General features: G+C 48.3%; 1 protein-coding gene across 2 annotated transcripts; it reads left to right on the top strand.

Annotated features, from left to right (window-relative positions):
* Positions 1-4,205: 4,205 nt before the first annotated feature.
* On the top strand, positions 4,206-6,244 carry CLP1 (cleavage factor polyribonucleotide kinase subunit 1; the record flags this gene model as incomplete). 2 transcript variants are annotated; one of them, XM_079708395.1, is made up of 3 exons in its annotated part: positions 4,206-4,240; positions 4,315-4,942; positions 5,573-6,244. In XM_079708395.1, the coding sequence occupies 3 exons, from the start codon at positions 4,206-4,208 to the stop codon at positions 6,242-6,244; spliced, it is 1,335 nt and encodes a 444-aa protein (XP_079564521.1). The 2 variants fall into 2 exon arrangements, with proteins under 2 accessions (XP_079564521.1, XP_079564522.1); XM_079708396.1 differs by lacking the exon at positions 4,206-4,240 and having other exon boundaries at positions 4,337-4,750.
* Between the last annotated feature and the right edge of the window lie 6,238 nt (positions 6,245-12,482).

Here is a 12,482-nt window from a genome sequence, read left to right as displayed (position 1 = left end):
CGGGTGCAGAGTCAGGAGCGTGCACACACATTCAAGATGATACATTTCCCATTTCAGCTCTGGTACCAGCCTTGACGCAGGGAAAAGAAAGACACAGTAATTGTCACATATGGCATAGAGTGCCCCCAAGCTTGTACCAGCCACTTCCATGCCTCAAAGCCTCCAGCTGAATACCCCCGAAGGAGTCATAGACCAAATAGGACATCTCACATGCAGGAACCTCTTATCACCTACCTCCAAATTACTTGGGCTTCGTAAAGGGAGACACCCACGTTACATAAGATTCTCTACTGGGCTATAAACTTTCCGAGGCAGGTCCTCTGGGAAACTCCTCTCTGCATCCCAGGACTGCGATGCCTAGCGCAGAACTTTGCATACACAAGATTCTCACAAAACAGCCGTTGAGTTGCATCTTCAGATGTTGTCCAAGTGTCTGGCTTTGGTCTCAGAGAGACCTGAGTTGGAATCCCGGCTCTGCCAATACACTTCCCAGACACCACTGGGTGAGTTACTGATAAACTTCGTGCCCCTGATTTGCTCTTCTGCTAAATGAAGCTAATAATGTTTACCCCATGGAGACGTGAAGTAAAGTGAGACAACATGTAAACACCTAAAAAATGCCTGGCACGTGATAGGCACTTAGTAAACCCTAGTTACTGTCATTTCAAAACAGTGTTCTCAACTTAGTACCCCTAAACCCAGAGCAGATTTACTATTAAATTCTGATAGCTCAAGAGACACATGCCAAGTTTATGTCTGATGAAGAATTTAACATCTTTCTTGCTATTTTTGTATCGGTTTCCAGTTATACTTCAGTTGACCCAGAATATTTATCATGGAGTGTTACAAGCTGCTAAAGTAGGTGGACACAGAACATAACCCTCTAAGAGAAAAACTCCGATTTCTAACCAAGGCTAACAGTCAGAAAACGAAGTATTTTTTACAAGCAAGGAGGGGGAAAAGTTAAGGAAGGGAAATAAGGTTAATGGGAGGCAGTGCTAGCTGGGTCTGAAAAAGTGAAAAGAATTCTGAATATTTAATAAGGGAAGATTCTGGGGTTTAAGGTAAATTCTGAAAACACAGTGTGGGTATCTTGAGTGATGTTACCAGAGGTTTGGAATTGAGAGGTAGAACTGAGTAAAGAAAGAGGGAAATATTCTTGCCTGGGCAACAGATGAGAAGGGAAATGTAAGTGGAGGAGGCATTTGTTGAGGAAAACAGTGGGAAGTGGGAAAAGGAAGGTGAGTAGTTTTTTAGGGCAAGGTTTGCAAGTGTGGAAGCAAAAAAGGATGCCACTTAATTTAAATGAACTCAGGAAGAAAATTATCAAGAATTTAGCTGGAAAGGAGAATGAACAAGACACGTGAGGACAGTATTATTTGGGGGTGGGGTGGAGATGACCTGAGTGCTTGGTGAAAGATTGAAAGTGAGGAAGGAGAGTGTAGGGAAGCACAGATGCTTTCAATGTTCTGCCCTGACTCTTTCTGTGTTTAAGAAGCAAAATGGAGAGCAGCCCAAAGGAGGGGGAGGGGTTTCTTCTCCCTAAAGTCAGCTTGAGATGGCTATACAATACCCAAATTAAGATGACCTTCAGATAACTGGGAGAAATTGCCTCAAGGGAGAGGCAAAGAAACAAATCTGGGAGATAGACTGCATGGAAACAGGAGAGGATGAGCTCACTAAGGGAGAGAATTTTGCAAATTTGGAAGACTAGAATTGAATTTTTGAAGAATGGTGAAAGATTAGGGGATACCTGGTAGTTCCCTGGAGAACTAATAGAGCCGTGGTGAATGAATTAAATAATTAAAGCAAATCGCCAAAGAAAAAATACTGTGAGAAGTGAGAAGTGAGGGACTTCCCTGGTGGTCCAGTGGGTAGGGCTCTGTGCTCCCAGTGCAGGGGGCCCTGGTTTGGTCCATGGTCGGGGAACTAGATACTGCACGCGTGCCCCAGCTAAGAGCCCGCATGTCGCAACGAAGATCCCGCGTGCTGCAACTGAGACCCGGTGCAGCCAAAATAATTAAATAATTAAAAGAAGTGAGAAGTGAGGAAGGCACTCTTAGGAAGGGAATGGTAAAATGGGGCCAGCCGGAAAAAGGCAACCCAGAAAATCTTACCAGGCTTTTCTACTCAGATTAACCCTGTGAGCTGGACTGAAAAAAGTACTCATCTCTAAAGCAGGGATGACAATTACAGTGTGTACTTCACAGGATTCTTGTGAGGATTAGATGGATTTATACCTGTAATGCCCATAGAACACTGTGTGGCATCTGGCACTATGCATTTGCTATTATTATAACGGCACTCAAACTCCAAAATCTTGGGTTTGAGTACTAGCTTGGGCAAGACGCTTCACCTACCTTCGTCTCCTACCTCACCTGAAATTGAAGATGATAAAGCTGACTTTACAGGTGGCTGTGAAAGAGGATACCTGAAAGGGCTTTGAAAAATGTAAACTACAAATAGATGGCATCGTTATAGCTTCCCCTCCTCAACTTACAATAACTTAAGAGCTAACATCAGATGCTTTCTATGTTACAGGCATTGGGCTTAGTACTTTACATATATCATCCTATGCAGTCTTCAAAACGACTTGAAGAGGTTGGGTACTGTTATCGCTAGTTCACAGTCAAAAAACTGGGTCTCAGAGAGTTTAAGTCTGTGATTTGCCCAAAAATCACACAGCAAGCAAGTGGCATACAAGGCAAAGAATACAAGATTCCAAAGTCCAAACGCATCAGAAGCGTAAAGACGTGGCCCAGCCTGTTGCTTGTGGGGTTAAATGACTGACCTTGTATAACTGTCAGGGATTTAGGGCGGGAAACAGAGTCCCCAACAAAACTCCCCGCTCAATAGGAGAGAGGTTGTTGGGTAATGATTGACTTGCAGAGTAACTGGAAGAAATTCTTGGACTTCTATTCGTTTATTTAAAAAAATTTTTTTTAATGCTCTCTAGGGGACAAACGTTGTGTCGGGTTGGGGATGACAGTCCAGGTTAGTCTCTGATAAGCTGTTTTCCTCCACGTTCCCTACCCCTTGGTTTCCTCGTATCCAAATGGGGTTCTGCTAATTTCCCGGTTTCCAGGCGATCGTGGGACCTAGACTAGTGAGTCCCCTTCGCATCCCGCCGCCCTACCCCTCCCCGGACGGCAGGTGAGCGGGACTACTGTGGCGAGAGGCCCCAACCGCCGCGTCTCAGCGACCATTGGCCCCCTCTGCTGGTCCCCGCCCCGCGCGGGGGCGTAACCGCCACTCCTCCTACTCCGCCCGCCCCCGGGCTTCGCGAACAATGACGGCCGCCGTCCGCCCACCTTTGACGTCACGATCAAAAACAATCCATTAACTACAAGTCCCAGAAAGCCGAGCGGCTGCGCGAGCTCGATCGCTCGCGGCTGTTCTGGCACAACTACATATCCCAGGGGGTAGCGCGTGGCCGCGGCTTCTCCACTGCGCAAGTGCGGAAACGCCTGAATTTCCGGTGTGGGTCTAGGCGAGCGTGGCTAGCTGTTGGGTTTAGGTCCTAGTTAGTGAGGGCTTTTTGGTTTCCAAGTTTGGGCTCGTGGCTGTACAGGTAAGGTAATAAGCTCAGGAACGCAACCGTCGCTTCCTTGGAGCCTGGGCAGATTTCGGTGCCTGGGGAGGCTGGGACAGATGCTGGACCTAGAGCTGCGATCCGGGATCGGAGATGGTTCTTCGCTGTTCCTCGGCGTTTTCTAGTTTATGTAGTGATTTTTTTCCCCCATTCCAGCAATCGCTGTTAATCCCCAGAACAACACTTTGTGTGAGGAAGTGTAAGTTCCTCCAGTTGACAACTGAGGAAAAGGTACAGAGAAGTTAAGTGATTTATTTGTCTAAAGACACTACCAGTGGTTGCTGAGCTGTTTTATTGCTGTTTTGAGTCCGAACCCGGTATTCTCTGCTTTGCATCCGGATTGCTGGCTCCCTTTCTTGTTGACTAAGAGGGTTAGGTTGCCTTTTTAAGTCTGGAGTATCCCAGTAGGGCGATGAAGGTGATGTAATCAAGTCTTTCAATCTGTAGATACCGTTTTCTTCTTACTCCGAGTCATGTATTCACTGGGTGTTTTTATAGAGGTGCCTTTGGGTTGTCAAGCCGTATTCTAGGTACTAGAGTTACAGCAGCAAACAAAAATACCCCGCCCCGTACGTTCTAGTGAGGGTAGACAGACAAATATATAGTGAGACAGATGGTGATCAGAGGTAAGAAGAAGTATGAAGCAAGGTAAGGAGAAACGTCCACTGGAGGATTTTGAAGTGAGTCCTGACTTATGTTTAGATCTGATATTTGTGTTCTAGGCACAGCAGCCACACAGAAAAGATGGGGGAGGAGGCCAATGATGACAAGAAGCCAACTACTAAATTTGAACTAGAGCGAGAAACAGAACTTCGCTTTGAGGTGGAGGCATCTCAGTCAGTTCAGTTGGAGCTGCTCGCTGGCATGGCAGAAATCTTTGGCACAGAGCTGACCCGAAACAAGAAATTCACCTTTGATGCTGGTGCCAAGGTGGCTGTTTTCACTTGGCATGGCTGTTCTCTACAGCTCAGTGGCCGCACCGAGGTGGCTTATGTCTCCAAGGACACCCCTATGTTGCTTTATCTCAACACTCATACAGCTTTGGAGCAGATGCGGAGGCAGGCGGAGAAGGAAGAAGAGCGAGGGCCCCGGGTGATGGTAGTGGGCCCCACTGATGTGGGCAAGTCCACAGTGTGCCGTCTGCTGCTCAACTACGCAGTGCGTTTGGGCCGCCGGCCCACTTACGTGGAGTTGGATGTGGGCCAGGGCTCTGTGTCCATCCCTGGTACCATGGGGGCCCTCTACATTGAGCGGCCAGCAGATGTTGAAGAGGGATTCTCTATCCAGGCCCCTCTGGTGTATCATTTTGGCTCCACCACCCCTGGCACCAATATCAAGCTTTATAATAAGGTCAGAGCCAGGGCCAAGGTGGGGTGGAGGGGAGGGCTGCTGTCAGGGTTGGAAGCTGTGGAGAAGTTTGCCAGTTAAAATTCTTTGCTCCCGGGCTTCCCTGGTGGCGCAGTGGTTGAGAGTCCGCCTGCCGATGCAGGGGACACGAGTTCGTGCCCCGGTCCGGGAAGATCCCACATGCCGCGGAGCGGCTGGGCCCGTGAGCCATGGCCGCTGAGCCTGTGCGTCCGGAGCCTGTGCTCCGCAACGGGAGAGGCCACAACAGTGAGAGGCCCGCGTAACAAAACAAAACAAACAAAAAAATTCTTTGCTCCCTCAGCTGGTATTATTGTCACATGATTTTGAAAAAGACAGTTTCAAAAATAAGTCAACCTCAGATTGGTAAACGTTTCTATGGACCTATTCTTAAGTGATTTACTAAATTTCTACTTAGGACATGAAACACAAGTGACAGAAGAAGCAACATAAAATAAAAATTAAATCCACGTTATGGGGTCACAACCACAGCCATTAAGAATGTCCATTTTTTTTATATCTAATTCCACTTATTCTAAAGAAGGGTAAGAGAGCTGTGGGTTGGTTTGTTTTTGTGGGTTTTTTTTCCCCTCACCTCTGTCCTTTCTTCTGCAGATTACATCTCGTTTAGCAGATGTGTTCAACCAAAGGTGTGAAGTGAACCGAAGGGCCTCTGTGAGTGGCTGTGTCATTAACACCTGTGGCTGGGTCAAGGGCTCTGGTTACCAGGCACTGGTGCATGCAGCCTCCGCCTTTGAGGTGGATGTAGTTGTGGTTCTGGATCAAGAACGACTGTACAATGAACTGAAACGGGACCTACCCCACTTTGTACGCACTGTGCTGCTCCCTAAATCCGGGGGTGTGGTTGAGCGCTCCAAGGACTTCCGGCGGGAATGTAGGGATGAGCGTATCCGTGAGTATTTCTATGGATTCCGGGGCTGTTTCTACCCCCACGCCTTCAATGTCAAATTTTCAGATGTGAAAATCTACAAAGTTGGGGCACCCACCATCCCAGACTCCTGTCTGCCTTTGGGCATGTCTCAGGAGGACAATCAGCTCAAGCTAGTACCCGTCACCCCTGGCCGAGATATGGTGCACCACCTCCTGAGTGTCAGCTCTGCTGAGGGCACAGAGGAGAACCTTTCTGAGACCAGTGTGGCCGGCTTCATCGTGGTGACCAGTGTGGACCTAGAGCATCAGGTGTTTACTGTTCTCTCTCCAGCCCCCCGCCCACTGCCTAAGAACTTCCTTCTCATCATGGATATCCGGTTCATGGATCTTAAGTAGAGATGAGCAGGAAGCCTTGCTGCCTGGGGCATAGAGATCTTCTGGCCATCACCTAAGGCAGATGGGCTGAGGTATGAGAATCTCTCGAGGCCAGGCTGACCAGTAAATGGTGGACTACTCGAAAGCGTATATTCTACCTCTTAAAACAGGTGGTGGTAACCGAACTCTTCTGATCTTGAACCAGAAGGAAAACCATGAGAATATAATTGGTTTCTTAGATCACCTGAGTTGCCACTTTGAATGATCTGAGTTCCAGAGAAGTCCCGTTTTTTTCACTGTGCTACTATGTGGGCTAATTTATTACTGCTTTATATTCTGTATATAGTACTTTGTTACCTTGTTTGTCCAGGATGAGAGAGTGAATTCAAAGGACTCCTTCCAATAAAGTTCATACTTGGGAAAAAAAGAAAACTATTTTAATAAACATTTTTGCCATATCACAGAAGTTGGTGTAATTTTAAAAATTTTTGTTTTTCCCCTAAGCATTATAGAAACATTATTGTAATGACTTATTGCTGAATGCCTAGAGGAGAAGAAAGCCAAGAGCCCACCTGTGAGCTAAGCAGGTGAATTTTTTATGATGAGTCCCCTTTCCTTTGCACTTAGGTAAATAGATGCTAAATCTGTTGTTTAATTGGAACCAGACCATAAGTCAAAATGTAAATTGAGCTTTCGGGTAGTAAGCTGGGAGAGCCCATTCTCTTTGATCTCTTGCAAATGATTGTCATTCCTGGTTTGGACTTGCATTATTGAATAAGTATCATGATGCCTTTCATCCATTCATTCTTTTTTTTTTAAATAAATTTATTTACTATATTTTATTTATTTTTGGCCATGTTGGGTCTTCGTTGCTCCACACGGGCTTTCTCTAGTTGCGGCGAGCAGGGGCTACTCTTCGTTGCGGTGCGCGGGCTTCTCATTGAGGTGACTTCTCTTGTTGCAGAGCACGGGCTCTAGGTGCTCAGGCTTCAGTAGTTGCAGCATGCTGGCTCAGTAGTTGTGGCTCACGGGCTCTAGAACTCAGGCTCAGTAGTTGTGGCACACAGGCTTAGTTGCTCCGCGGCATGTGGGATCTTCCTGGACCAGGGCTCGAACCCGTGTCCCCTGCATTGGCAGGCGGATTCTTAACCACTGTGCCACCATGGAAGTCCCCATTCATTCTTTCCACACATTTTTATCATGCACCTACTATGTGACAGGGACCATTCTAGATGGGGGGAACAAGATAGACAAAGTCTTACAGAGCTTACACTAAACATAAAAAGGTAAGTGCTGTGCAGAGACTTAAGATTGGGTGATAGGAGAGAGTGGCTGGGAGGCTTTTTAGATTGGATGGTCAGGAAAGGCCTCTTCTGAGCACACATTTTGAGTTAGGACCTGAATGGCTGTGTGAAATTGGGGCAAAATCTTCCTGGTGGAGGAAACAGTGCAAAACCCTAAGAAAGGAAAAAAAAAAACTTAATGTGTTGGATGAAGGGAAAGGCCAGTGTGGTTGGAGTATAGTGAATCTGGGGGAGAGTGGTAAAAGTTGAGGCTGGGGTTGGGGGGAGGGGGACCGCAAAGACCAGATAATGTAGGGCTTTTGTAATCCAAGAGCCGTGGGAAATGATGGGAGAGGGGTAATGTCCTAGTCCCTTCAGGCTGCTGTAAAAAAATGCCACAAACTGGGGTAGCTTATAAACGTCAGAAATTTTTCACATTTTTGGAGGCTGGAATGGCCCAAATCAAGGCACCAAGCGTGGTCACGTTCTGCTAAGGGCTGTCTTCCAAGTTGCAGATTGCCTGTCTCAACTGTAGCCTCACATAGTGAAAGGGGCAGGAAGCTCTCTGGAGCCTCTTTTATAAAGGCACTAATCCCATTCATGAAGGCTCTACATTCATGACGTAAGCATCTTTCAAAGATTCCATCCCCTAATACCAGCATCTTCGGAGATTTCAGCATAAGAATTGGGGTGGGGGGGCACAAAAATGCAGACCATAGCAGGTGGTTAGACGAGTGACATGATTTATCAATAATTTCCATTGAAGAGATCGCTGCTGTGTGGAAAATGGGTTATAGAGGCAAGAGAAGAAGCAAGGACACAAGTTAGGAGACTTGTGGTAGCTTCAATGTGAGAATGGATTAGAAGAGGGCAGCAGAGGTAGAGTTGGTGAGTAGATTGCCTTGGAATATTTTGGAGGTAAAATTGATAGGACTTGCTGATGGGAGAGGTGAGGAAGAGCAAGTGTAATCAAAGATGATTTTTTTACTTGAGCAACTACTACATTTTTTACTTGAGCAACTAGATCCGATCTGAGATTGGGGAAACTCTGGGAGGGGAAAAGGAAACAGCAGGAGTTCTACTTCGGCAGCGTTAAGTTTGAGCTATTAGTCATCTATAGGGGATGCCACATAGACAGTTGGAAACATGAGTCTGGAGGGTTGGGGAGAGTTAGGGTTGAAGGTTCGTGGGAGCTTTTGGCCTACAGAGGGCATTTAAAGCAATGGCATTGGATGAAGTCACATAGGGACTGTGTAAGTGGAAATCAGAAGTAGGCAGAATAATGGACTTTCAGGGCATTCCAAACATAAGAGGTAAATTATAATGGGAGCTAGCAAAGGAGACTTGACTATTGATCTGGAAGTATGGATGTCGGTGGTGACCTTGAAGGGTGTTGTCTTGGAATGGTGGGGATGAAATCCTGTTGAAACATATTGAGATAGATAAACAGAAGTGGAGATGACAACAATAGAGAACTCTCAAGAAGCTTTGCTTAGAAAGGAAGTGGGGGTGGGGTTATGGAGTCAAGGGAGGGTTTGTTGTTAGGTTTTTAGATAGGATACCTCTCAGCATATCAACAGATTCTAGAGGGGGAGAATTGAATGATGGGTATGGGTGTGTCCTTTATATGGGTGTGTTTTTCATTTTTCAAATAAAATGTCAAAAAATTCAGAAGAAAATGAAGGGTGTGGGATCCAGAGCACAAGAGGGGAAACTGTGCCTTAACACAAGCAAAGACATTTCAGAAGGACAGGAGGGAAGGCAGCAGTATTTAAACATAAAAAGGTCTTTGGTGGTTTTGGTTCTGAAAGGGCATTCTTCTTTGCACCTAAATCCAAGCCTAGCATTTTGTTCTTGTCTTCCTGTAAATACCAGAGAGTTAAACTTAAAAAAAAAAAAAAAATGACCCTGTAGTTGCCATCTGTAGACATGAGGAAATGCAAGTGGAGAGGATTTGAAGAAGTACAGATAAACTACACTAGAAAAAAAAAAAAAAACTATAAGGTATTACTTGACATATATAGCAAAGTAATTTATTTGAAGTTCGGTGGTCTGGATATCTCATTGTTTTAGTCTAGATGAGCGGTCCCCAACCTTTTTGTCACCAGGGACCGGTTTCGTGAAAGACAATTTTTCCACAGAACGGAGGGAGGGGGTGGGGTGGGGCGGACTATTTAGGCGGTGATGCTAGTGATGGGGAGCGGCAGATGAAGCTCTGCTCGCTTGCCTGCCCTGCTCTCAACTCCTGCTGTGCGGCCCGGTTCCTAACAGGGGGTTGGGGACCCCTGGTCTAGTTTTTACTGTGCAGTACTTTTCAGAAGAGGCTGTCAGTTTAAACCTTATGTTCTATTAAACATCCTTTCCAGGAAATATCTTCCACGATCCTAAGGAAAACTGGATAAGAAAATGGAATCTCTCTCTAAACCTTGGGATAGTGATTATGCCACCATTAGTGCTCACCTATCGAAGAGCTTGGCATACAGTAATCCAGTGTCCCAGGGGAGTTTAGTATACGTGGTTGGTTGGCGGAATGTAGGATACTCATTCCTATTTAGCACTGTCTAGCCAAGAGACAAAACAATTTACAGGTTCTTAGACTGTTGAAAGTGGGAAGAGAAAGATCCCTAATCTGTGAAGTTGGGGGAATGAAGTCTTAAAATCCAAGAAAAATATACAATAGTCAAATGACATTTGATTTCTTCCTAAGGAAGCAACCTGATTTACAAATAGAAAATCCTCTATAAATAAAACAAATATTGTATCTCCAATACCTTACCTTTACCTTCTATAAGGTCTAAAGTTTTTAAATTTTTCATTTTTTTAAAAAATTTTTCATTTTTTAAATGAACACTCATTAAAAGAGAACTCTCCAGGGTGATGCAGTAAATGGCAGATTGAAGCCCTTAGCAAGAATGAACTAGAACCTGTTATATATGCCATGTCAGAGAAGGAACTAGACTAGATCTCAGAAAACAGAAGGTAGACTTTCTCCTTTCCCTTCCTGCTTAGTGCTAACTTATCAGAGCACAGTCAAGCCATCAACATTTGACACCAAAGCCGAGGACAGACCACAGGATTTAGAATCACACTTTACAGGTGAGACACCTTGGCTTCAGAGAAGTGGCTGGTGGAACACTTTTTTGAAAGACTATTATGTAATAGCCAGAGCAGCTTTCAAAAGAGAAATGGCCTTGAGCGAAATGAGAGAACACTGGGCCTTGCTCTTGGGTTCACATCTGTGTTGGGCTAATTAGGGCAAAATGTGGCGCTGTGAGCTAAGTAGAGCTGGCCAGCAGCTCGCCAGGGACTGGAGCTTCTAGAGAACCTTTTCCTTCCTGTCTGTATTCCCGGATTGGGAGAGGTTAGGCTTGGGGGCGTCCAGCCTTTGTGTTGCGGTGAAACACTAAGGGAATTAAGCGGAGCCAAGAGCCGGCTCTCACTCCAGGGGGCTGCCACCGCCTCAGCGCGCATTCCCTGCGCCTCCTTCCAAGGTTGGCACTACGGCTCCAAGGCTCGCGACCGCTCTCCTTCCTCTTCCTCCCGTGCCTTAGGCAGGAGCTTCGGCCCCCACTGACTCTTCCAGTCCCTGCGGCCCTTCCCTGCGGAAGCCGCAGCCCAGACCTTTCCATTATCCTGGGATTCTGCTGGTACCAGGGAACTCTTCAGACTGAGGACTGCTCCATAAAGATGGTTTTAAATAAAGTTTTCGGCATCCAAGAAGGGGGGGGGGGAGGGATTGGGGGAGGGCTATTTAGTGGCCGAACCGTTGGCCAATGCATGAAGGGGCTGAAGCAGGAAGACGCAGGGGCCAGTGGATGATTGGTTACGCCAGAAGCCTGTCTAGACTGTACCATACTTATTGGAGGGGGGGGTTGGCGAATACGGGAGGGTAGCTGCTTGTTCTTGAGTACTTTCAGTAAACACATATAATTATTTTTTACTTCTGAGGATTTCTGCCTCGATTCAGGAGGGGTAGAAAGCAGGATGCAGGAAAAAGGAATATTCGCTCGGCCATTTCCCCAGTTCCAACTCCTGCGCAGTATGCCCAGCCTCCTCTCCCAGTTGCCTGCGGAGCCGGACGGCCCTGCGCGCGCGCTCTCGTTTTCTCGCGTGGTACGGCGCTGTGCTCCTGCAGCCAATCAGGCCGCGAGGTCGCCGCGGTCGCCGGGGTGCGCGCGCACGCCCTAGAGCAGAGTTGGGGTGGGGGCTATGGGTGAATGGGAGAGTGAGCGGGGGCGGGCGCGGCGGCGCGAGCCGCATGAATGAGAGAAACGTGCCCCGCGCGACATGTCGCGCGCGCCCGGGACAGGGAGCCAATGAGAACGCTGGGAGGGCTCGAGACCCGGCACTGAGGGCAACGGCCGCGCGCCGGCTCGAAGACGAGCGTCGCCGGGCGGGAGCGCGCGGAGCGGGGCGGGCGTGGAGCGTGCGGGGGCCGCGCGCTGCCTCTCAGAGGCCGGACGGCGCTGCTGAGAGGCGGCGGCGACTACGACGGCAGCGGTAACGGGAACCGCGCCGGGGGTGAGTACTCGGGACACGGGTCTTTGCGGAACCGGAAGTGCCAGGCCAGGAAGGTGGGAGGGGAGAGTGACCTCTAGGGAAGGGGGACCAAGGAGGGGGAGGTAGCTTGAGGCCCCATTCCTCCCCCGGGCCGGGTCATCCAAATGCCGCGGGACCCTTGGGCCCCGGAAACGGACGACGAGTAGAGGCCGGGGATCCACGGCTGCCGGGGCTCAGAACGGGTTAGTGTCGGGCCGCCGGGTCCTAGGTCGGGACCCCGGTCCCTCCGCTCCCGGCGCCCAGCCGCCGCCCCTTCCGCCCCCGGCCCTGCGCCCCGAGGCTCTGTCGCCTCCCGCAGCCTGCTCCCGCAGCCCCAGTGGGCCCTGCTGCCGCGGATTCCGTCTTCTCTGTCTCGGCCAGCCCTGCCCCATACGGTGTTTCTCAGTGCCCCGGCTCCGGGCTGGGGACTGGGTGCT

This window comes from Hyperoodon ampullatus (assembly GCF_949752795.1).
Source record: "Hyperoodon ampullatus genome assembly, chromosome: 7".
Taxonomy (NCBI): Eukaryota; Metazoa; Chordata; class Mammalia; order Artiodactyla; family Ziphiidae; genus Hyperoodon; species Hyperoodon ampullatus.
The sequence above is the reverse complement of the archived record's forward strand: the minus strand, read 5'-3'. Positions and strand labels throughout refer to the sequence as shown.